General features: G+C 35.9%; 2 protein-coding genes across 2 annotated transcripts in view; one reads left to right on the top strand and one right to left on the bottom strand.

The window, feature by feature from the left end:
- Nucleotides 1-27,257, bottom strand: part of GFM1 (G elongation factor mitochondrial 1) — a 47,901-nt gene that overhangs the window by 5,067 nt on the left and 15,577 nt on the right. Inside the window, exons 9-15 of the mRNA XM_045539548.1 lie at nt 25,425-25,562; nt 23,793-23,894; nt 21,742-21,798; nt 19,738-19,875; nt 18,809-18,891; nt 3,561-3,723; nt 1,686-1,830 (exon numbers count right to left, since the gene is read on the bottom strand). Coding sequence (XP_045395504.1) covers nt 1,686-1,830; nt 3,561-3,723; nt 18,809-18,891; nt 19,738-19,875; nt 21,742-21,798; nt 23,793-23,894; nt 25,425-25,562 — 826 coding nt within the window. The remainder of the gene's footprint in view (nt 1-1,685; nt 1,831-3,560; nt 3,724-18,808; nt 18,892-19,737; nt 19,876-21,741; nt 21,799-23,792; nt 23,895-25,424; nt 25,563-27,257) is intronic.
- On the top strand, nt 10,983-18,778 carry LXN (latexin). Its single transcript, XM_045539549.1, has 6 exons — nt 10,983-11,354; nt 12,713-12,775; nt 13,882-14,059; nt 14,369-14,505; nt 18,109-18,171; nt 18,442-18,778. The coding sequence occupies exons 1-6, from the start codon at nt 11,226-11,228 to the stop codon at nt 18,538-18,540; spliced, it is 669 nt and encodes a 222-aa protein (XP_045395505.1). The 5' UTR covers nt 10,983-11,225; the 3' UTR covers nt 18,541-18,778.

Raw genomic sequence — 27,257 nt, 5'->3', positions numbered from 1 at the left:
TTTTTCATTTTACTTTCTTATTTCCTATTAACACAATCTTCAGATTGTGAAAAGATTTCTACATCATAAATTTCAACTGCATTTTTAATGGAAAACTGACATAAAGGAAATGGAGGAGTCTCTTTCCCTCGCACAGCTGAGAAACTAAAACATAAATTACTAAAGGCTCCCATTAGTTTAAGTAAAATAAGCAATCAGCAACCTGGTTAAGGAAACAGCAACCTTATTGAACCACTGCCCCACAACTAATCGCAGATGCAAACTGCAACCAAAGGCAATACAAAGTTCAAAATAGAGAATCAATAAGACCCTGATTCACAGAATGCTCAGGAAATATTATGATTAATTTAATTTTCTATTGTCCATTTTAACCTTCTTCGATGACAGTATTTCTGAAATGTTTTGTGAATCATAACTTGTGTAAACATACTTACGGACATTACTAATGAATCTCCACATAAAGGATATGGAAGAGATGACAAGGAGAATGAATTTTCTGATTTCAGGTCACAGCTTTGAAGATCCTTTGTTGAATAACCCTGATATCAAACTGCTACATTGTGATTGGCTTTTTTTCTCTTAAAAGCAAAGAATCAGATATTTTTGCAATTGCTGAGGGTTCTAGTTCATTGAGTTTAAATACACATATTCTATGTGGAAAAGGTTGACAATTTTAGCAGTTTAGCAAGAACTCTGCATTGTGAATGAGGTTTACTGAATTCTTTCAAAATACTTTGCTACTCTCAAAATGCCTAAAAACTTACAATGCCATATACATGAAAAAATTACTTACAAATTTATGGATGTCTTGACATTTGAAAAAGTCACTAAAAATAGCATGACTGCAGTTAACATATCTTTAAAATATTTCTTAGATTTCTGAACATTCTATCCTCTCTATTAAAAATAGAACTTATGGATTATCTATGAATTTAAACATATGAAAAAAAAACAAATTAGGAGTATAGAGTAGGCTTTTAACTTTTCAAGAAAGAGAACACGGTAATCTACCCTCACTTCAATTCTATTAATATTTGTTCACTACCTACCATGTTGTGTGGTGTGAGGTCTAGTGCTCTGGGTGAAGACTAAAAATAGTACTGCCTTCTGAGGCTGTCATGGTCTATCACAGAAAACAGACACACCAAAACGATGGGTAATAGTGTTGGCATAGGTAGGAAAGTAAGACACGAGCAGAGGAAGTGCTGAACAGGCAGTGTGAAAAAAACGGGATGCTGAGTAAGAGAACATACTGTAACAATAACAAGATAAAGGTAACCACAAGTGTCACCAAAAAACAACAAAAACAACACTGGGTACATTATATGACATTGCATATTGTCCTCCCCACCCCTCAATGGGCTTTGAGCCCCATGACACATCCGGGCCTAGCCATTATAAGGTGAAAAACTCCACAGCCACCAGACTGCTGGTCAAGAAAAAAGGGGTAAGAGACAACTTCACAAAGGAGGAGAGAGCAGATGGGAGAAGAAAGGATGACACAGAAACCCTGAAGCCACAATCTGCTGGGACTTGTGTCCGCTCTTAACCCTCCAGTGCACTTTCGGTCCAATGAACTCCCTCTCTCTGCTTGCAAGGCATTCTTTGTCACTCGCTTTCATTCTTCGATAGTGAGAAGAAGTGAGGGATTCGGGATGCAGCGGTAACACTAGGACACAGCATACCTTGTTTAAGAGCACCTTCTCCTGCTCGGATGAAAGAGATTTCATTGGAATCAACCATGTGGTGCGCCCCATCCTGCAGGACAAACCGGAGCCCAGAGAGCTTGTGACCAGAGAGAGGGCCCTTCTCACAGGCATCTAAAAACCCCTGTTAATGAATAAACACAACTTATGGAGTGGATTTTATTTACAGATGCATTATCAAGAACCCTCAAACATTTTTCTGTTCACTAGTGTAACGTTTTTATGTATGCTATATTTCACCCCTCAAAAAAGAGTTTTTTAAAAAAAATTTAACATCTTTATTATTTAAGTTTCATTATTGTAGCATCTAGACGAGCAACCTCTTAGAAAAGCATATTATTAATACTTAAAGGTGTGAGCTAGTTTGAAAGCAATGCTAAGAGTGCTAACAACATTTTCTCATAACCTCATCTTCAGGAATTACTTAACTCTCATAACCCAGTAAAGACACAGGATGATCTTAATTTTACAATGAGGAGACATAGAAAAAGCAAAACTAATGAACTCCCTAAAAGAAAACACCCATCAAAACTGGTGTTCATCATAGCTGTCTCTTGGGCTCCTACTATGAACATACAACTGCTTTGCCTCATTGGCAGATCACTACATTAAAGCTCTGGTGTTATGCACTGTCAGTAAGAACTAAAATTAAAAAGTAATTTTCATTTTTCTAAATGCAATTTAAAAAAAAACAGCTTCCTTGAGGTATAACTGATATACAATCAACTACACATATTTACAGTCAATAAGTTTACAATTCTTTTTAATTCAGTCACTTAAAAATATTTTTTTTCTTTTCTTATCATTACTCACAACTGTGCCAGATTAACAAATATTTCATAGATCTCCTACAATTCAAGTTAGTGTTTCCTGGCAACATAATAACATGGCTGCATAGACAGTATAATATATTTCTTGGCATTTCAAAACTGTAAATTATGTATGCTGAAAAATATCTAAACTCTCCTTGACCTACATTAATGTTGTAGGATGTAAGGTATTTAAAAGTGTGTAAATGACAAAATTATTGTCTTAAAATAAGAGTATAATGAATGGAATACATTAATAACAAAAAATGCTATTATCACTGAAACCAAAATTATAACCTGTCAATAGGGATTTCTAAGTTAAAAGGTTAAAAAAAAAAAAAAACCAAAACAATAATCTATAAGAATAAACTAAAGGTTTACAACACCATAGAGCAAGTGACCTGGAAAGCAAACAAAACACTAACCCCTTATATGTGCAAAGCATTCAAATTCCTCAGGAAATGTCACGTAAGCCTTATTTGATCGTCAACTCTGTGAGACATACAGGTTTAAGTATTTTACTCTCAGTTTACAAATAAAGAAACTGGTTTTGAACACTGATTTACCAAAGAGCACATTAATCAGCAGCAGAGATGAGAGGAACACCCAGGTGTTGGGAATCTTAATGATCATTCTACTACAATAATACACATAAAACTTTCATAAATCCTTAAGGACTATTAAAATTTTAATTGCTCATCACAATTAATGCAATAGTTTCAATTTATCAAGAGAAATATGGTAACCATGATTAAGAAATAGAATGATCGAACTGGGCACAAAGGAAACCTCAGGCTCTAAGGAAAAAAAAAAAAGAAATAGAATGATTTCCCATCATTGTCATAGCATGTATTTATAGCTCTTGTGCTTAACTAACTGGAGATTCTAAATCAGATGGAAAGCTTAACAGTCAGATCTAGAAGCAGGACTGTAACTAAAATGAACCATGACAGACAATGTGATGGAAGATAAAGATATGATTTGATACCTAATAAACTGTTTTTAATAAATAAAAAATACAAAAAAAAGCTTTTTTAAAATTTACCTTTTCTACAGCAGGCACAAACTGCTTTGGAACATTTGATCCGAACGTTTCATCTGAAAACTCCAACTTAGTGTAGTTCTCTGGGTCCAGAGGCTCCAGTACACCTATTACTTTTCCAAACTGGCCTGCACCGCCTGATTGTTTTTTATGTGTAAACTCAAACCTAAAAGTGATTTAGGAGGGAAAAAACCAACAAAGCATCATGTAATTAGCAAAATTAAATAACTCTGATTAATTTAAAAGAAAAAAAACCACATTTAATCATTTTTATTTTTTCCTTTGAATATGATGGTCTTGCTATAAAATTTTACTGCAAAATTTATTTTAAAGAGTCCTCTCTGTTCTTATTTGGGACTAGGGCTAGGGTACACTACCAAAGTAATCCATGTTTTTTAATTATGCCAATTCTGAATTTCACACAAAAGTGAAAATCAAGTAATTAAAATAAAAAGATCAGTCTAAGGTTCTTATTCTAATAATCTACATTCCAAAGAGTTTACCCATTTCCCTGAATACAGTGTTCTCTTCTTAAATCTCTGTAATTAAGGACACTTACTTGAAAATAGGAGTTTTGATGGCTACAGTTAATTTATTCAGACAGTTCCTACTTGATTTTACTACTTGGACATTATATTTCTTATTTATTTATTTTTGAGACAGGGTCTCGCTCTGATGCCTGGGCTAGAGTGCAGTGGCATCATCACAGCTCACAGCAACCTCAAACTCCTGGGCTCAAGCAATTCTCCTGCCTATATCTCCCAAGCAGCTGGGACTACAGGCATGTGCCACCATGCCCTGCTAATTGTTCTATTTTTTGCAGACATGGGGTCTCTTGTTCAGGCTGGTCTCAAACTCCTGGCCTCAAGTGATCCTCCTACCTTGGCCTCCCAGACTGCTAGGATTACAAGCATGAGCCACCTGCCCAGCCCACTTGGGCATTATAGACTCAGGCAATACAAGAAAAGGGAGTTGTAGGTGTAACAATTAATACCTGAAAATAATTAATGGCAAAATGTTAGGGACTAAGACTAATTTAAGTAAGCCATTCAAAAACACATACAGACACAGGCCAGTGTTTACTTGAAACCACTAATGGCAACATAAATAGGATTGAATAATATTTACATAAATATTAAACATATGTAAATGCAGGCTACTGTTTCATTGGAAATAATGTTTCATGACTATCTACTATTTCCTTTAAACTGAAATCATTCTCAAGACCACAACTTAGAAGAGACCTGCTGTTTTCAAAATTACTTGCAGATAACTATAGGGAAACAGACATTAATGATTGCATGTTCCTGCAGACAGATCTGTGAGTGGTTTGGAAGAAGTAAATAGTAAATATCAATATTGGTAGGAGATGCTAGCTTAGAATAGGCAGATGTTCTAAAGAGCCTAAGTATGAATGTGCCTGATTAACTGCTTTTAAATAATCTTCCAGTGGTCAAGAACTTCAGGATGGGCAGGGAAAAACATAATGGTGAAAGGTTAATTTTCCTGCAAGGGAAAAAAAGCAGTTATCAGAACCAAGAGAAAGAAAGAAGAGGGGAAATACCTGCCAAATCACCAGAATTACTAAAGGGGTTTCCAAAACTGTAGTGCACTGACATATTCTCAGGTATACACAAAGTTGTCTAGGAGACATTTTAAATTTTATTTTCAACTTGACAATAATATAATATCTACACAAACATACCCTAGATCTGTGCCATCCATACAGTAATCACTAACCATGGCTATATAAATTAATTAAAATTAAAATTTCTGTTCCTCAGTTGTCCTAGGCACATTCCAAGCACTCAAGTGCCACATGTAGAGAGTGGTTACTATACCACACAGCACAGATATAGAACATTTCCCTCACTGCACAAAGTTCTATTGACAGCATTGCTCTGGAAGACCACCTCACAAACATGTAATTCCATACAGTTTCAGGGACCATGTCTGAATTTATAATGGAGAAGCTGCCAAATAATAGAACACTTACGTGCCAGGCTTGTGCTAAGCACTTTATATAGATTGTTTGTACTTGTTTTTTTACTACAAATCCACAAAGTAGGTGCTATTTTATCACCAATTAAAAATTTTAATTAAAAAAATAATTTAATCCACAAATGACACATTCACTTCAAAAGCTGTTAGAAGGCACTGCAACAAGACAGATTTTGCAGTAGTTTAGATGAAGAGGTGGAAGAACTAAGACACCTTAGCAGGCAGCTAAATAGGCTGAAGGTAAAAGAACCCCTGTGGTCAGACCACTGCCATGTTGTGAAAGGCAATTTTGTTTTGGCTAAACATCATCTATCACATTAAAATTAATGTTAATTAGAATTGTGTTGGTATTGCTGTTTATCTCTTTTTTTTTTTTTTTTGAGACAGAGTCTTGCTGTGTTGCCCAGGCTAGAGTGAGTGCCGTGGCGTCAGCCTGGCTCACAACAACCTCAAACTCCTGGGCTTAAGCGATCCTACTGCCTCAGCCTCCCGAGTAGCTGGGACTACAGGCCAGCGCCACCATGCCCGGCTAATTTTTTCCTTATATGTATTTTTAGTTGGCCAGATAATTTCTTTCTATTTTTAGTAGAGACGGGGTCTCGCTCTTGCTCAGGCTGGTCTGGAACTCCTGACCTCGAGCGATCCACCCGCCTTGGCCTCCCAGAGTGCTAGGATTACAGGCGTGAGCCACCGCACCCGGCCCTATCTCTTAATTTGTAGATTTGCTTTGGCTTTATAGTATACCAAAGTTGAAAGCCGTATTTTTACTTTATTTTATGTCACATAGTTACATAAACTTATAATATAATTTACCTAATCCCAGAGACCCATAATAATTTGTCATCCAGGCTTTGTTGTTCCATTTACAAAGCATAGGCAGAGTAGATTTAGCATAATTCTTAAGGGCCCTAGGATTTTCAGAATGGTAAATGCACACTGGCTTCAACTTAAAGCCACCAGCTGCATTAGCACCTAACAGGAGAGGCAGCTTGTTCTTTGAAGCTCTTAAGCCAGGCATTGAGTTCTCCTCTCTAGCTATTAAAGTCCTAAATGGAATCTTCTTCTAATGTAAGGCTGTTTTATCCACATTGAAAATCTGTTGTTTAGCATCGCCACCTTCATCAATTATCTTAGCTAGATCTTCTCGATAACTTGCTACAGCTTCTACATCAGTACTTGCTGCCTCACCTTGCACTTTTGCATTATGAAGATGACTTCTTAAATCTCATGAACCCACCTCTGCTAGCTTCAATCTTTTCTTCTGCAGCTTTCTCAGCCTTAATAGAAGTGAAGAGAGTGAGTGCACTGGATCAGGCTTTGGTTTCAGGGCGAGTTTGATTTTCTATCCAGACCCCTCAAACTTTTTCCATAACCGCAATGAGGCTGTTTTGCTCTCTTATCATTTGTATATTCATTGTAGCATTTTTAATTTCCTTCAAAAACTTTCCCTTTGCATTCACAACTTGGCTACCTGTTTGGTTTAAGAGGCCTAACTTTCAGCTTCTCTCAGCTTTTGGCATGCCTTCTTCATTAAGGTTAACTAATTTCCAAGTTTTGACTTAAAGTGAGAGACATATGAATCTTCCTTTACCTTGAACACTTAGAGGCCATTGTAGGGTTATTAATTAGCCTAATTTCAATATTGTGTCTCAGAGAATAAGCATGCCCAACCAGAAGAAAAGAGACTGGGCACAGCCAGTAGGTGGAGCAGTCAGAACAATATTTATAAATGAAGTTCATTATCTTATACAGCTGCAGTCCCCAACCCTTGGCCACCTAACACCAACACCCGGTCCACGGCTGCCAGCAACCAGGCCGCACAGGAAGAAGACAGCGATAAACTAGTGAAGCCCCACCTCAGCCACTCCCCATCACTGGCATCACCCCCACCCCTCCCCTGTCAGATCAGTGGAAGCATCAGACCCTCATAAGAGTGCGACCCCCACTGCAAACTGCACATGCAAGGGATCCAGCTTGTGAGATCCCCATGAGAGAGTCCAATGTCTTATGATCTAAGGTGGAGCCAGGCAGCAAGGACCACCCTTACCCCACTCCATGGAAAAACTGTCTTCCATGAAACCTGTCGCTGGTGTCAGAAAGGTTGGGGACCGCTGTACAGGGTTCGTGGCAAAACAACTACAGTAGTAACATCAAAGATCATTAATTGGCCTGGTGTGGTGGTCATCCCTGTAACCCAAGGACTTTGGAAGGCTGAGGCAGGAGGGAGGATCGCTTGAGGTCAGGAGTTTGCAACCAGCCTGGGCAACAAGAGCAAGATCCCATCTCTACAAAAAGTAAAAAAAAAAATTAGCTGTGCATGGTGGCATGCACCTGTAGGTAGTTCCAGCTACTGGGGAGACTGAGGCAGGAGGATCACTTGAGCCCAGAAATTTGAGGTTACAGTGAGCTATGATAATGCCACTGCACTTGAGCCTGAGCAACAGAGCAAGACCCTGTCTCCAAAACAATCACAGATCACCATAACAGATAATAAAGTTTTGAAATACTGTGTTTTGAGAATTGCCAAAATGTGACAGACACTGAGCACATGCTGCTGGAAAAATGGAGCAGACAGACTTGCTCTACAAAGGGTTGCCACAAACCCTTTATAAAAACGCACTATCTGCACAGTGCAATGAAGTAAAGCAGTAGAAAATGAGGCATGCTGTATTTGTTTAAAAATACATAATTAAATATGTAATTACATAAAGTTTTTAATTTTAAATTTTATATTTAACATATTGATAACTTCAGTATATTAAATAAAACAGTATTTAATATAGTATATCTACTATATTGAAATTACCATTTTAACAAAGTTTCCTTAACTAAAAATTAATATTCATTATTCTGTATGTATATATTCATGTTTTTCTGTAGTTATTACAAGTATATTCTTAATTCTTATTATTAATCATCACTTTTAACAAAAGCAATCAACTTTTGCTTTCTCCAAAGAGAAAACTAGAAGACAGAAAACTAATAAATGTCTAGCTAAAGTTTTATGAGTACAAATTTTAGATTACCACTATTTTAGGGTGAAAAAATAACACATATATAATATCAACACAGTATTTACACATTGTTAGTTCATAGTCATTTTATAATATATAACAATAATGGTAAATTAAAACTACCTTTAGGAACCAAAGCTCTGTATCATTTATTACTTAGAAATTGCCAAGTAACCAAGGATTAATTTAACATTATGTAAGATCTTGAAAAGTTAACTTAGGATGTGAAAAATTACAATTTTAGTTGACATTTTTGGTCCTTATAATTAGTAGTAGCATAATTTTATAAGATCCAAACTCCTTTAAAAGACATCTGTATTATAATTTTTTTTTTTTAGTTAAACACCATTTTATATTTGGTAATCTCACACAACTGGTGGAGTCAATGATAACTTATTTAACCCATACAGTAAATATAGGAAATTTAGAAAGTTTAAGTCATAAAAAATTCAACCTCAGTTTTATGTGAATGAGAATATTTTTATCAGCATTAATTTTATATAATAAAACCTGTAAGACATATAATTGACTTTAAATAAATACTCATTACACCTTGCCTAAATTCATCTATATATCAGAAATATTTTATAAACCTTTTTATGAAATACAATTTATAAACCTTATATTGATAATCATTAAATCATATACAAAAGCTCCTCTTTTATCTTGAAAACTTACTTCCAATAACCATAATAACAAAGGCTACTATTTAAATTCGTTTGCCTACATTGTTTAAAGCTAAAGAAGCACAAATGGTTAATGACTTCTTTCTCTCAGACATTTTTGCCTGTTTATTTGCACTAAGTATTCTTGGATTGCACATATAATGATAGAATAACTTTTTCTGATGAATTCATCTTTAGAATGTTTCAAGTGGAAGAAAAAGATAGGGAGAGAAACAGGATAAAAGACGAGCTAGAAACAAGCTTTAGACAAATATGAAATTATCACTGTGAAAGGCTAGTTTATAATAATTCTTCAAGGAGAGAGGAAAAAATTTAAACATAAGCCATGCAGTTAAAAAGCCCTGACTTATGGGAATAAAAGATGGGCAGTCTTCTACATTGAACAAAGTGATCTCTGTTAGACAAATAAGACAAACATTCTCCTCCTGAAGTTTTGATTGTGTTTTGATTTTTGGTGTTGTTCTTCTAAAGTGCCTCTCAGATGAACTGTCTTCCTCATATCAGAGTTCCCCAAAGTTCACCCATTCCTTGGTAAAGTTATGCCAGGAGATAGTACAAGTTTATTATCTGACAAACCCAGGAAAACCTGGCTGACATTCTGTCAAATATAAGAACATTGTTATGAGTGTGACAAGGTTTAACCCTAAGGCTAAATCACCTGAATGCCGACCTAAGGAATGTGGAGAGGCCACAGAATGCATGAGAGAGAAGGTATCTCCCAAAGCAAACTTGTCATACACAGACAAGACTGACCAAAGTTTTCACTGACAAACAATATAAGATGATGGGCAAGCAGACAGAAGACAGGAGACGGTGTTTAACGACAAAGTTGCCAGAGAACACCAAAGTCTGATCAGAACCCCCAAACCCCAGGAGATGATAATAAGCAGAATACTGAAGCCAAAGTCCAGAATCCAGATTTACTGCAAAATCCACGTAACTGGGAACAAAGGGGCCTCAAGAGGTCTCAGGTATGTACATTATTACCAAATTGAATGTCCCAATCCAGGTAGCAAAGGTCTTGGCCAAACCTTGGTAGAATCTCCAAGTTATCCTAGCCCAAACAACCTAAGACCACCAAGAAGGCCCACAGTAAATAAAGAGACCACACAGCAGAAGTAGTGCTTTGCATAAGTTCAGTTTTTAAGTATTAACCCTTAAAGATTCAAAGTGATTCAAGTTGGAAGCATGGTGTTATATCAAAATCTCATCCTTCTAAGATCAGGAAAAGGAGGAAAGGGGTGCAGGTTCATTTTTTATTTCTTCTGATCCAAATTACATAATCCCCCAATTTAATACTATAGTTTTCAGTCTCTCATGCTCTGATTTGAGCAGAACTGATCCAAATCCCACAGAAATCTGGGGATAAGCAATCCTGTTCCTGTACTCTCCAGTGGGAAACGGACAGAAGGAATGGAATCCCTACCAGGAGCACCTTCTGCATCTTGCCCTGTCAGGGACAGTGTGTGTGGTGTACTAGGAAGTTGTGCTCCAGTCTGCAAGCGAAACAACCAGACTGTATTTCCATGGACAGGAAACTGGAAGCCTCAGAAAAGTCCTATAAAGGTAATGGCCAGAAAACTGCACTACTGGTAAAGGTTAACGAAAGGAAAGATGAAGTCCCAGCCAGCAGAGCCCTCCCACACTTCCACCCTCTGGCACCGACTGGAGGCCGGCCTCTCTACCAGTAGGAACTCGCCTGGTAAGGCAGCAAGTAGCAGGGCGGGGCCACAGGAGCAGCAGGCCCTGGGCGCCCGGAGGCAGAGATCCGAGCGGGAAGGAAGAGAGCCAGAGCTTCCGGAGTGGGAAGGAAGCCCGGGAGGGAAGGAGCTCGGATTCCGCCCACGCCCAGCACCGGCTAGGCGTGCAGACTTTTCCACCGCGGCGAGCCGCAGCAAGCAGGCCGGGCAGCGCTCTGGTACCGGTCTGTTAAGCCTGAGCAATCCGGCGGTCACTGCTCACCAAGAATGGAAATCCCGCCAACCCACTACCCAGCCTCCAGGGCGGCCGCGGTGGCGGCAAACTGCATCAACTACCAGCAAGGGACGCCCCACAAGGTGTTTCTGGTGCAGACGGTCAAACAGGCTAGCATGGAGGTGAGTCCGGCAGCGGGGCTCCGGGATGTGCTCCCTCCACTGGCCCACGCCTCTCTTGGCGTGTTGCCGCTATGCGCTCCCTCCCCACCCCGTTTCGGGACAGCTACCGGTATGTGGTCTAGGTAAGTTAACATTTCTGGGGGGAGAGTCTCCACTCATATCTGTGGAGACAGCCTGGGACTGCTGTTTTCATCTTAAGGCAGAGAAAACGACAGTTTTACGCACACAGTTACAAGGAAATGGGAAAATACTCTAAGGATAAAGGGCGGCACTTTCTCTTTCCTCAAGTGAAACCTGTAGGAACCATTCGAAACAATTTGCTATTCCAGTCTGGACCAACAAAAGCTCTGTCTTCCAAACAACTCTCTAAATTTTAAGACCAATCCTTATTAGAACCTTTGACCAAAAAGAAGAGGGCAACAAACAGCAAGAGAAACTGACAAGGTCACAGAATAAAGGCATTGTGGGCTGATGCTGGGCTTTAACCACCCAAACACCACTGCTACATGACTGCTTTAAATGATGTGCTCCTTAGGCTAAAGGCTTGAATTTAATGTTTAAGGCCTCAGCAATCACCGACTAGATTCGTTTCCATTTTAGTAAGGTCTACTGTATTTCAGATTGTCCCATATTTATCTGACATAATTTTAACTGCTAACAGTCTTTAAGAGCTGACAGATCTTATTTTAAAACTGCACCAGATAACAGATTAATAATTAGACATAAATTTTCAATCTATATCTTGATTTAAAAGTGAAAATAAATGTTTGTCTCTTATAAAATTTGTTAAAGTATCATTTTGTAGGTCCACTAATATACAAATAAAAACAGTACTTAAATACATTAAGTCTAACTGCTTTGCAGTAATCTGCCTCAAAATGGCATCCACATTCATTAAACACTATCTGGAGGGTACACTGGACTATGAAAAATCTTTTCAGAGGGGTAGCGTATTTGTCATCTTTAGAATTAAAAGCTGTTTCAAAATTTCTTAGGTAGAGAATTTAGGATCACTGATTCAGAAGTTGAAATCTTTTGATGATTCAAAGTAAGTTATGCCCATTTTATTGGTATTCTTTTATCCCATCCTTTTGTTCTCATCCAAAATAAATTTGATTGCCGAGCGGCATTGGTGGTATAGTGGTCAGCGTAGCTGCCTTCCAAAATAAACTTGATAGAGGACTTGCTAAATTATTAAATAGATGTTACATACGTGGTGACATGCCTTTTTCCAGATCTAAGGCTTTCATCATTTGCCCCCACCAGCCAACCCTCCCAACCAACAATGGATTCTTCTAACAATGCAAATATATGAATTATTATATTTACTAATCTCTGCTGTATTTTCTTAATTTCAGGATATTCCAGGAAGAGGGCATAAGTATCACCTTAAATTTTCTGTGGAAGAAATTATCCACAAAGTAAGTGAAATGTCCTTTATTATTAAATGCAACTTGATTCTAAATATTCCAGATCATCTTTGCTGATTAAATCCATAGGATTAGTTTCACTTTTTTTTTTTTTTTGAGTTGTTGTGAAATCCCTGCCTCTAAAAAATACTGAACATGTAGACAAAGCTTACAGGGGTCAGTTTTTACTATCTTTATGTATTCCAAAATACACGAATTATTTCTATTGAACTATATAGTCAAACTACATACTTCAGTTCAAATAATAAATTCCCTTAAAAAGTTACATACTCAGAAGGCACTCTGAACTTATGCCTAATATAAACAAGTGAAGTAATTTACTCTCCTGTCATGATCACTTTCTTATGCCTGCCTTTCTCATTCTGTTTTTGATTGGGTATTTAAAAAAAGAAAGTGCTTTTAGATATTTATGAGTAATAGAATGGCCAGCTGATACCAAACTTTCAGATAAGGATCTTTCAGTAATGAGGCAGAGAAGTTTTAAACAATTATACACCTTTCAAATTATTAATGAGACAAACCTAAAAGGAGGGAACTATAACCATCTTGCATTTTAAAAAGCTTGCTCTTTTTGTTTTGAGCATAATTCAGAAGAGATACAGGTTAACATAAGGAGATTCATTAAAAGGCATATGAAATGCTAGACAGTCACCGTTACAAAGCATACCCTAATGCCAGAATCTTCTAATTGCTGTATATGTTAGAAAAAAATGTCTGTTATTTCAGGGGCAGGGAGTAAGAGTGATGGAAAAACTTCAAAGTAATTAGAGTCTTGAGTTGGTATATAAAGTCAGACTAAAATCTGGCCTTGTAAATGGACACCCCATTAATAATGAAATATATTCAAAGTTAAAGATCAGAATTTACAGGATTTTGAGACTTTATATGGTATGTTATCTATTTTAGGGTACTCATATTGTTACCTATAGAAAATTAATAGGCTGGGCCCAATTAGATACCTCTGAAATAGGTGCTCTAATGTCAAATCTAAAACAATACCATTAGGGACCAATGCTTTAAATCATATCTCAAAGAATAATAATTAATAATGGATGACCTTCTATAAGTAAGGATCTTTTGCAAAATGTTTCCAATAGCAAGTTACAGTGAACTGCACTGCTGAAGTACTTTACCCTCCGATGGGACAAGAAACTGCACCAGAAGTCAACTTCACATTTGAAGGAGATATTGGAAAGAACCCAGATGAAGAAGATAACATATTTTATCAAAGACTCAAGTCCATGAAGGAACCACTAGATGCACAAAATATTCCAGGTATATAAATATGGCATGGAAAAAAATGGTTTTTTTCCAACTTTAAAATCAATCCCAATTATCTATGGTCAAAACTGTTAGATGCTAACTATTAATATGGTGTAAATATACTGGCTTTTGTAAAAATAGTCATTTCCAATCTAATCCAACAAAAAAAGAGGCTTTAGAACTTGATAGATCCATAGCTTAATTATTGTCTGCACACATCTGAAGGAAACTAAGACATGACTTGGAATTTAGATTTTTTTTAAAAAGGCTAATACTGTATATATATAAAATAATTTATCATATAAATGTTTCCTCCACCAGACAGTTTTGGAAATGTACCCCCAGAAATGAAGCCAGTTCGACATTTAGCCTGGGTTGCCTGTGGTTATATAATATGGCAGAACTCTACCGAAAACACATGGTATAACATGGTAAAAATTCAAACTGTCAAGCAAGTGGTAAGTAATTTCTGTAAAACACACTTTATTAATGGGGCTAATATTTATTGAAAGTGTTGTAATTCATAATTTTTAATAGTGCCCCTACAGTCATTTTGTATTTAAAATAGCAAACCTGGTATTTCAAAGGAGGGGCCAGTTAAAATCAGGATGAGTGAAGGTGGAGAGTTGTAGGAAGAGTCAAAATAACAGCAACTGGTCCAAAAAGTTGCTTGGTTTGGCTAAGAGATACAAACCACGGGCCTCCTTTGCCTCAAACTTGCCTTTCTAATAACTATGCTGGCTTAAGTTTGCATTCCCTGGGCACATACTGACAAGAAAATATGACAACAGCAAGACAAAGCCAAGGATTTCAACTTTCTATTAATAACTAGTATGTAGGTTGCACTTTCAAAAAGCACCATGGTTGTTAGCTGAGTGAGATTTAACTATGATGCTTTACTCAACCCATCTTCTAGAGCAAAAAGGTTTGGAAGAGTTTTATTAGTTGAGGCAAGACAGAATCCCAGGTATACTATATATAGTCTGCCCTCCGTGTCCCATCCACATCTATGGATTCAACCAAACTTGGACTGAAAATTTTGGGGTTAAAAAAAAATGGATGGTTGCATTTGTACTGAACACATGTACAGACTTTTTCTTCTTGTCATTATTCCCTAAACGATAAAGCATAATAACTATTTTCAACGCATTTACATTGTGTTAGGTATTATAAGTAATCTAGAGATGATTTAAGGTATATGAGAGGATGTGAGTGGGTTATATGCAAATACTACACCATTTCATGTAAGGGACTTGAGCATCCGTGGATTTGTTATCCAAGGAGGGTCCTGGAACCAACCCCCCATGGATGCCAAGGGACAACTATACTTGTAATGACTTTCCTCATCTTTAATCTGCTATATGAAAGTCATCGGGGCCACTTTTTATGGCAGTCACAAGCAAAGCTACACTTTGAAGAGAGTAAAGTCTTGAGATATAATTTCGCATTCAGTTTTTGTGCACAGTTTAATACAGATTATTTCCTTTAGTATCCTAACTTTTGTGTTGAAATTACTATAGACATGCCATACTGAAACTCTCTCTGCTTCTTTCCTCTACTGAAGTGATGGTGTCACAGCTACTTAAGAGGCATGGCTTGCATTTTTTCCCCAGGTATCAGCCTGAAGAAAAATAGTAGCATCTCCATCTTTGTGAAGCTTGCTGTATTGTCTCTAAAATAGTCTTACTACTCATTCCTTAGCTTACTGTATATAATTTTCTCTTATAACCCATTTAATCATAATTTACAACCTCATATCTTACTTGTTGCCAGCTTTGCTTTCTTAAATCTGATGTGATGACTATTTAAAGTGCATTTTGCTAGACCTTAAAGAGATAAGGGCCGGGCGCGGTGGCTCACGCCTGTAATCCTAGCCCTCTGGGAGGCCGAGGTGGGTGGATTGCTCGAGGTCAGGAGTTCGAGACCAGCCTGAGTGAGACCCCGTCTCTACTAAAAATAGAGGGAGATTATCTGGCCAACTAAAAATATATATAGAAAAAAATTAGCTGGGCATGGTGGCGCATGCCTGTAGTCCCAGCTACTCGGGAGGCTGAGGCAGTAGGATCGCTTAAGCCCAGGAGTTTGAGGTTGCTGTGAGCCAGGCTGATGCCACGGCACTCACTCTAGCCCGGGCAACAAAGTGAGACTCTGTCTCAAAAAAAAAAAAGAGATAAGAATACTTTATTTTAGCTTTATTAAAAGGTTAAAAAGAAGAAAAAATTACCCTAGTATCTAATGGAAATCAAGAAAAATAGAGTGCAAAGAAACCACAACAGTTTTAGTTAGCTCCAGGAGGAAAAAGCATTTTCTAGTTGACTTGTTTCAGCTTGCAAGTAACAAAATGCAAGGCAACTGAAGCACCTTTTCTCCACAGGCTTTTATCACCACTTATTAGATACCTATGGGCACCAGAGGGCAGGATACTCAATGACAGTACCCAAGAGGGTGATGCCAAAAACCTTACATAAATGTAACAACATTTTAATAAACAGAGCAAGCCTTTTTTCTAATGCATTTTCATAGACATCAACCTTGGTTACAACATCCCTTTAAGGGTATAAAGGTCTCGAACAATTGATCCAGGTACAGAGGTCATAAAAATCATAATTACGATTTTTCAAGTCATGTTTTTAGCAAAATATGTATAAGACAGTGCTAGAAGTTTTATGAAAAGAAACTCCTGTAATTCTTCACCAAATTACGATTTTAAAGCATTCATGAAAATCTCAACAGAAGGATATAAATACTACTTCAGGCAACATATGTTATGCATCTTTACCTATTAAGATACAACGTGTAAGCACCCTTACTGATTTTTATGTTATCTTTTAAGGACATTCTTTGTTGATATATTCAAAGAAAATATTTTTTCAAGGTACTATAAAGAGAGAATAGTATGCTTTTATTTGACCCTGGGGCCAATAATCACTGTTAACCAAAGGAACCATAGGAGATTGTGCTGTCCCTTGGCATGCAGGGCACATCTCAGTACACTGATTATAAGCCTTAACACAAGCCTTGTGTAAGCACAGCACAGCTCTAACGATGATCGTTTTAAACTGTGCAGGTGCAGTATTTCTGTGTAGCTGATGGTATAAACACTTTTTATTCCCAAAGCAATAAACAGTACAGATCAAAACTTTAATTACAAAATCAGATAACTATATTCATTATACTTTACTATTTTCAGTTTTCTAAAAGAGAATTTCGATCAAAAAATTGGTTTTATAATATACATTGCTATGGTTTATCCCTTAAATCTGCAGTCCCCAACCCCCAGACTGTGGAGCTCTGCCACCACCACCCCCCGCTCCCCTGTATGTGGAAAAATTGTCTTCCATGAAACTTAGGAAGAAGTGAGAGAGCAGAGCTTCATCTGTTTTTACAGCTGGTCCCCATCGCAGGCATCACTGCCTAAGCTCCCCCTACCCTGTCTGTGGAAAAATTGTCTTTCATGAAAGTGGTCCCTGGTACCAAAAAGGTTGGGGACCGCTGCCTTAAATGATGCTTTTCTGAACAATGGAAACATTAAGGATTCTTAAATAACAAGCTACACACTGTAATGTTCATAAGTAGCTATCACAACTTGGAAACTAAAAACGGGTGAACAAGTTTTAGAGTAACAAATATAAAATCATATCTCAATCATTTCAGTACAACCTTCATTAAACTACCATATAGTATTTATACTCAACATTTAATATTTTTAAATCATCTCTGTTTTACTTAAATAAATTTACCTTTGTTCTAACCAATAATTCCTGTGAAATCAGAAGTTTTATATAAATAAAATGAAAAATAAAAATTTTAAAACACCAAAAAATATATATAAATAACATCATGATTTTTAAAATGTAACTTGAAAGAACACTTACTTTATAAGAGAACAGTTTTTCTGTCAGGTTAAATTGAAATAAATTATGATATTCAATTTTTATTTTTACCTAAATGGAAGTATTAATATAATCATCTACTAATCTAAGCTGATTTTTAAAACTAAAATGTCATTTTTGCCAACGACATTATATTTTAAACATCAGGTTTTTATTTTTTTTTCACAGCAAAGAAATGATGACTTTATTGAATTAGACTACACCATTTTACTTCATGACATAGCATCTCAGGTAAAGTATCATTTACCTTTACTTGATGCCACTTTGTAAACTGAGACTCCTTTTATAGCCACAGTATGCTTTATTAATTTTGACTCTAAATCAGAATTCATGTAAATTCAGATAGGTACCAGGTTGATGTATATTATACGTACAGTAATTTAACTTGTTTTATGCCATTCTTTATGAAGACTGTTTTTTCTCTAACAAAATATAAACCCAACTATGTTTTCTTAAATGATTTCTGAATATTATCATGGCATTAATTTTCTTTATTTGCAGGAGATTATTCCCTGGCAAATGCAAGTTCTCTGGCATCCACAATATGGTACCAAAGTAAAACATAATAGCCGTCTGCCAAAGGAAGTACAACTGGAATAAACAAAACCCTAAAAGTGGGATGAAGTGTAAACATGCCTATTAATGATGTGTATGCCAGTCTTCATTGGTATCTAGCTTAAGGAGCTAAACAAATCCTAAAGTGTCACTTTGTGTAAATGTCTTGATTACAGTATAGAACTATACAGATTCCATAATACACTGTCACTACATAAAAACATCTTTATAATAGTAGCAATAATGCTATGTATATCCCATAATAAAAAGCTTCAATTTCAGCTCATAACGTTTAATTATGTTGCATACTTACGGAACAGGGGCAGTAATGGTCTCTCGAAACGCAACTTTTGGCTTTCCTGTGATACAAGGACAGCCATATTCTTTTTCCATCCTCTAAAAAGAGTAAAGGAGATAATTTTTTCATATATTTAAATTAAAAAAAAATAAACTGAAAGAAAAAAATCTTAAGCATCTTACACACCTTAGTAGCATTCATTTAAATATAATAGATAATAAATTTTAAATCATTTTAGTATCTTAAAAGGATTTATGATACTTAAATACAAACTTCTTTTACAGATTTTATATAAATGAATTCTAATTTACACTGATTAATTTACACTTAACTTCAATTAATCTATCCACTAAAACTTCAACATTGTTCCTTATTATTACATATTCACTAGAATAAAATATAAATCTATTGGTAGGATTTTCTATCTCAATTTCAAAGATATGATCACACCAAAATTTCTAATCATGTATCTTTTGTTTTCATTCATATACATATACAAGACCTTTCCTGGGAAAGTACAGGCCCCACCTATCTTTTCTTTTATCTGTTTTACAATGATCTTCAAGTACTGACTTGAGAAGAAATAGCCTGAAGAGTGGGTACAATTGCAGGTTGTCTCCCTAAGGCTGGAACCAGGATTTACTTGACCCAATTAACCATGACCTGGAGATGGATGGATGGACCGTCTTGCGGCAAATCCCCTAAGCCTTGAGTCTAGGAATCCACAACATTTTACAAATAAAAAGATTCAGAGACCAAAAATAATTACTTCGTAACACATAGTATAGGGAACAGTAGACTATTATCTGGAGACAAATCAGAGTGAAGCCTGAAGAACCACTGTTAGTTTACAGCCATTAGATTGAAAATTATTAACTTTTACTCTTAACAAAATGCAGACAGTCATAAATTGAATTCAGTGTAACTTCTTTATTATTCATTACCTGAGCATAGATTTCCAGGTGTAATTCTCCCATTCCAGACACAATTGTCTCTTTGCTTTCAGTGTCAAAGTGTACTTTGAATGTGGGATCTTCTCTTGTAAACCTGCCAATACCTTTTGAAAATTTTTCCAGATCATTCTTTAAAAGAAGAAGAAAGTCATTATGTTCTACTAAGCATGATAAGCAATGGGATTTTTGAAAGAACTTTACTGAATGAAATCAAATACATCAGCAGTTAAGAAATAAAAATAATCCACATGTAGTTCTACTCCATACCTTTTTTAAAAAAATGTGAGCTTAGGTACCACACACAGCCAAGAATCAGGGAATAGCTAACCAAATAGAATTTTTTTTCCACACCAAGATAGAAAACAAGAGTCCAAGACCTTAAGCCATCTACCATGCTTCAAGAAAATAAATAATAATAATTAAAAAAAAAAAAAAGTCCAAGACTGAACTCTATTCTCTTTCTCATCACATTGACAAACTGTCCTTTTGTGGAAAACTGCCCAAAAGTAGAACGTGGAATCTTACATTTTAAAAATCCTATACATATACATAATCAAAGGAATCAGCAATGTTTACCAAGACTCTATTGTAGATTCAAGAAGGATCATTAAGACCAACAGTAAGGCAAACAACATATTAGACTTCCTTTCAAAACAATCTGCCTGAATATGGTATGATATAGCTTTATTCTCCTTAAATGTAATTCCACATGGTAAGCAGAGTAATGACCCTCCAAAGATGCCCTAATCCCCTCAAACCTTTGAATATGTTACCTTCGATAGTAAAGGGGACTTTGAAAATGTAATTAAGGTTACAGACCTTGAGATGGGGAGATTGTCATGAATTATTTGGGTGGGTCCAATGTAATCACATGGGCCTTTAAAAATGGAAGAGGAAGGCAGAAGGTTGGGTCTGAGAGATTCGATGATGAAAGAGGCAGGAGGTATCTGAAGCATGAGAGGAACTCAACTAGCTGTTGTTGGCATGGAAGATGGAAGGAAGCGGGCCACAAGCCAAGAAAGGTGGGCAGCCTCTAGAAACTAGGAATAGCTCTCAGGTGACAGTCAGCAAGGAAATGAGGACCTCAGTACAACCACCAGGAACTGAATTCTGCCAACAACTTGAGTCTGAAAAATCTCAAGGTTCCTCAGAATACATGTAGTAGCAGCTGTTAATGATGTATCCCCAGATGACAATATTTGTCAGAATATGTTCTATAAATGATAGTTCCCAGATGATAAGAGATCATAAAATGTTCACTCAATGTATGAGTAAGTGAATTTCAACATTCCATATTAACATGATTGTTATGAATCCCAAGGCAACTTAGGAACAGTTATGGTTTAAGATCAGACTAATTCCAGTGGCAATGCAAATGCAAAACGTATTCAGGCAATTTGGGCTTTGTAAGAAGCTAAATGAGATCAAACCCAATTACAAAACTATAAAAATATAAAATTATTTTTAAAAACCAAATTATATTTGAAAGTAAGAAAAAGTCTTGTTTAAGGGCTTTCTATGTTTTATACTCAGACATTTACTTCATAACTACCACATAATCTAGAGCTATATTATAATCCATGAGGCAATTAATCTATCCCTATTATTAATTAATCTACACATCCTAAAGTACTTTCCAGTAGGGTTTTCCTATAACTTAGGGCAAATGCCCTTGTTTCCTCTTTTCTAATAATTTATGATCTGAATCCAGGAAGTTACACTTACCACTCTGAAGCCAATGATATATATTAATAGTAGAGTTATAAAGTACAGTCTGATGAATATTTTGATACCTTTAATTACTTCAAATATACTGAGGAGTTGTTATTATTAGGAACAGATTGGTAAATTTTAAAAGGTGCCCTCAATACCAAAAGAGGAAATAGAAACCATAAGACTGCTGGTTGTCACAAGATACCACATGCTTTGTGGAGACAGATGAAAAAAAGCTCAAATCTTTATTGTGGTACACCGAGGTTTAAATCAAACTCCTACCTTATTCGAAGGCTTCATTGCTATTGAAATGACAGGATCAGGAACATGAATTGACTCCTAAAATATTTTTTAAAAGAACAGAGAATTCAAAAACAGTACTGTATGGGTCAGGGATGGGTTAATTTTAATGTGCTACTTTACAACAAAACAAAAGACAAACACTAGCCAATGTCTTTAGGCTTGACAATCTATACCTTGGCCTGTTTCGCATTAAATATGTATATTAATATAATATATTAATAAATAAAGCTTTACACTTACATGATCTCCTCCCCAAAATAAATTAATTTTTATATTTATTTACCTACTGTTTAACATAATTATAATGAATTCAAATGCTGAGATGTGGATTTCTTTCTTACTGCCTAATGGCTACATTTGCTGTTGCAATCTTCTGATAAGTTACTTTTTTAAATCAAAATATACCACAATCACTGATAAGGGAAACAGAGAAAAGGCACCAAATTCTTTATACCCATGATACCTCACTTAATTAATCACAACTCTGACATGCAGGTATTATTATCCCTATTTTACAAATAAAGTCACTAAAGGCTTCGAAGGAAGATAAAATAACTTGGCTGAGGGCCAGTAGGTAGTACAGGGCAAAGGTGAGAACCTAACCAAGGCCTGTTTGCTTCAAAGCCTCAGTGAACACTTCCTACAACCACCAATCACTTCATATTGCTAATGACAAGTATTTAGAGAAGGCATTATTAATAATATGTAGAGAACATTCCTCTTATTTAGGTCCCAAACAAAAATTGTATATATTTCTTTATGATTTTTTGTAGTGCCTTAAATCAACATGTAAAACCACAGACATTAGAGAATATTTTATACAAAAAAACTAAATTGTAAAATTATGAATTCATCACTTGATACAGGGAACCATTACAGTGCTCACCTGTTAGAGTTGGGACAGTACTTATGAAAATGAACCACTGGGCCGGGCGCAGTGGCTCACGCCTGTAATCCTAGCCCTCTGGGAGGCCGAGGCGGGTGGATCGCTCGAGGTTAGGAGTTTGAGACCAGCCTGAGCGAGACCCTGTCTCTACTAAAAATAGAAAGAAATTATCTGGCCAACTAAAAATATATATAGAAAAAAAAAATTAGCTGGGCATGGTGGCACATGCCTGTAGTCCCAGCTACTCGGGAGGCTGAGGCAGGAGGATCGCTTACGCCCAGGAGTTTGAGGTTGCTGTGAGCTAGGCTGACGCCACGGCACTCACTCTAGCCCGGGCAACAAAGTGAGACTCTGTCTCAAAAAAAAAAAAAGAAAAAGAAAATGAACCACTGGAAATTACCTATCCCCCATGTACTCATCCTCTTTTTTACTGAATTCAGGAGACAGACTACCTACCCTCATGAACAAATGGTCATAATATAGGAGAGCGGACACAAAAGCGGGGTAAGTGAAGGGAATTCACAGGCAGGAACTATCTGAGCACACTCTTCCCTCAGGATCCCTCAATGATGAAAAAGGACCTCTGAGTTTGAAAGGGCAGACTGAATGCAGTAAGTCAGATAGTCTAGTTGCATCTTGGCTTCTGAGAATGGTTATGTTCTGTCATCGCCAAGTCTAGCATAAATATTACAGCCTGTTTTAGTTCTCTAGGGGATCGAGGGAATGGTTCACTCTCTGGCTACTGAGTTAATAAGAAAGTAGCATTCTGATGGAACTAGCTTGATGGTAGTGGCAACAATTATTAACAGAAAGGCACCCACAGTGGGGAAGCAGATCTCAGGTGGAGGAGTCAGAGCTACACAGTTCAGGTATTATCTGCTGGAGATTTTCCTCCACTCTAAACTTGGAGGATCATGGAATGATTTCACTAAGAAAAACCAGATTAAGTTAGCTTACATAGAGCACTTGTCTATTTGATAGTCAGAAAGTTACAACCAACATTCAAAGAGCCACAACCAACTTGATGCCTGTGGTAATCAATGAAAACTCCTGTGGTCATTTTTCTAAAGTATTAAATGTACTACATGAAAACATAGACTTTTGAAATTCAAGTGATAAATAGCTTTAAAATTAAATGGCTTACCATAGAAAGGGCACTATTATCTTTGTTTGTGAATGTATCTCCACTAGCACAGTCAATGCCAAACAATGCACAGATGTCTCCAGCATATACTTCCTCAACATCCTAAATAAATAATACCAAAGGATATTGGCAAGTAATACAAATAAAGGCATGGTAACTAAAAAGTCATTGCACAATAATTACATTGTACATAAACAAACATGGCAGAATCTCTCACCATGAATTCTGCAGAGAATGAATTAGCCAGAACTAATGCAACACCAATAATCAACTAGGCCAAGACATATCTCACTCAGAGTCTTTATTTAAACCAAATCTCAATAGATAAGATTTTACTTTAAATAAAAAGCTCAGAGCTATGGCATTATTACTTGAAGGATCTACAGTACTCACAAAACACGGTACTTCACAGTTCTGAAATTATTTCTATGGAATTAAAAAGCATGTACCATATATGCTGCCACAGTTAGACAATGAGATTATGTATGACAAAACTATACCAGGAAAAACTGCAAAGTTAGTTCTAAAAACAAAGGCAGAAGAATGGAGTCCACTATACTAAAAATAATTTTAATTTCTCACAGATGCAAGCAGTCAAGAAAACACAGGAAATCCAAGAACAAAGCATTAGTGCCTCCAAGCTTCCTAGTTTTTGTCCTTTTATATTGACAGTTCATTTATAACAGCTGTGGCTTTGAGTGAGCTCTTTCTTTAATGGTTACACAGCTGTTCATACCTCCTACCTGCTGGTCCATGAAACAGCTGTGAAAATCACTAAGCCTTCTAGCCTGCCCCCTGTTGCCTATCTCAGAAAACAGCAATGCTGTCCAATTTTGAGACTGTCAATTCACCTTCTAGGACAGATAAAAGTTAAGGCTACCAAAACATTCATAAGATTTTGCTTAGAATGATAAATTTCTCCAGGAATATAGAGCTGGACTGAGAAAGGCTAGGAGTAGGAGAGAACCTCATGTACGTGGTATTCCTGCCAAAGCCTAATCCTAAGGACTACAGAAGAGTATGGCAGATACAGAGCCAATTCAAGAATTCAAGCCATAAGTCAAAGTTTATCCCCCAGACTAGACCTTGAGAAGTTTTAAATCTTCAGGTGGATTCTGGTGTCAGTGTGCCCCTTCAGTGGATTCTACAATAGGAATAAAAGCTCTAGGGTTAAACAGGGCTTTCATGCCTGCCATATTTCATAAAGTAAATCCATTCAACAAATGTGGGAAATTATGTGTGAATTTATTACTCTCTTACCCTTAAGAACCATAGTTACACTGTATTAAATGCCTCTTACAGTCTTTGTAATGATAGCTCTTGAGGAAAGTGCTGAATCTTGTGTTCTGAGTCTCAAGGGACTAATATTCTCTTTCCTTAACCTTGGCCATTGAGGAAATACAGCCGACGCTCAACCAGTGGTATAAAATGAGTTCCTAATATTTGTTAATTTAGCCTATAGCAAAGTGCTAGATCAGAGCTGTAACAAACCTAAGTAAAAAGGAAGAAGCTCCGAAAACACGTATGTTCAACCAGAAATGATTTTTGAGTAGGGCTCAGGGTATCTGGAAGGTAGATCTACTTCACTCACATTTAGAGGACTTTCTGATCTCACAATGACTCTGTACTTGCCTCCATCATGTCGGCATGCATGCGAACCAGCCGTTGTAGCCGCACTTTCTTTCTTGACCTCGTGTTATAGATGGTGTCACCCTTTTTCAGCTGTCCCTGATAACTGCGGACATAAGTTAACTGACCAAATCGACCTGCCTAGAAGTCAAGATTGGGTAAGGGCAGAAACATAAATTAAAAGGAAAACTTCACAACTACCTCCAAATATTCCCTCCCAGTTTTAGCAGTCCATCTTATATACATGTTTCAGTTTGTTGTCATAAACTAATATTAACACTAGCTTTGAACATAGGTAAGATAAATTAAATGGTGGTTGTTCATCAATTCCTTTTCTATCACAATCCAAGATACTTCTGCTTTCTCTGAAATAAAAGTTATTAGAAAAAATTTTTAAACTATTTACATAATAAGGAAGTATCTTTTTGCCTTCTCATATTATTTCATAAGTTCAGTTTAATACAATAAGATATGAAACAAAAGTAAAGTATAATTATTGAAAAGACAATAAAAATACCATTAGATACTATACAAATAAGAGTTTTGTGAAGTAACTGAACATACTAAACACTGACCAATTAATATATTAATATATTTAAAATTATCAATTCTTACCATGTTAACTTATAGGTTTAATACAACAGCAATCAAAATCCCAACAGAAAATTGTAAACATTTGATGAGCACTTTTAAAATTCATTCAGAGGAATAAATGGGTTAAATAGAAATTTTTCAAAAACTATAGTAATGAGAAGAAACTAACCCTAACTTATATAGAAACGTATAAAATGCTTGAAACTTAAAAAGTACAGAACCAGCACAAATTAGACTGAATAGCTCATATAGTATAAATATCTAAAGTGTAAAATATACTTGTCAATAGATAAAGGAGACATGGCAAATCAATGGAAAAATAAGAATAGGATTGTTCATAAACTATTAATAGTAACTGGACAATTGGTTTTCTACGTGGAGGCAGAAGAGATACATTTAGACCATACCTTACAGCACACACCAAAACAAATTCCAGTTAAATTAATGATAAGGAAAAAAACGATAAAAAAGTAGAAGAAACAAAAGTATTGGCAAAATATATACAATGAAGAAGGCTTCTAAGGTTAAAAATTAAAGAATGACTAAATAAAAACACTGATATATTTAACTATATAAATTTTAAAGTGCTGATTATTTTAAAAATTCAACTTTATTAGAGAAAAGCTGGTACAAACAAGTAAAACACTTTGACCTTATTATAAAAAAAGACAAAAAAAATTAAAAGTACAATTACAAAACAGGAAATACAACTGCATAATAAATATATGGAAAATGTTCTGTCATTAGGAATTAAGGATGATGAAATATTACAATATGATTTTTCATTTATTAAATTAGTAATGATTTTTAAATAATACTCAATTCTGATATTCAATATCTAATCTAATACATTAATTTTAAGAATATGAAAGCAATCTGGCAATATACGCTATCATAAATACTAAAACATTTTGTGCCTTTAACTTAATCATCTCTATTCTGGGAATCCTAAGAAAATATTCTTAAATACATATTTTTAAAAGCTTTATGCATAAAGATTTTTACTACAATCTTATTTCTATTTTTTAATTTAAAATTAGTTTTTTTCATTTTAGATGTTATAAGTGTATTGTACAATTTTTCTTTGAGTAGGAAAAAGCCCTCAAAATATAATCCTACCCCCCAAATAACCACTCTTAATTCTTCCAATTTATCCACCATTTTTCCCATTTAAAATGTTATGACAGAAGCAACAACACCCGAACAAAAAGCATATGTAATGCCCAAATCTTGGTTTCTAAT

The sequence above is a fragment of the Lemur catta genome, chromosome 1 (assembly GCF_020740605.2).
Source record: "Lemur catta isolate mLemCat1 chromosome 1, mLemCat1.pri, whole genome shotgun sequence".
Lineage (NCBI taxonomy): Eukaryota > Metazoa > Chordata > Mammalia > Primates > Lemuridae > Lemur > Lemur catta.
The sequence above is the reverse complement of the archived record's forward strand: the minus strand, read 5'-3'. Positions and strand labels throughout refer to the sequence as shown.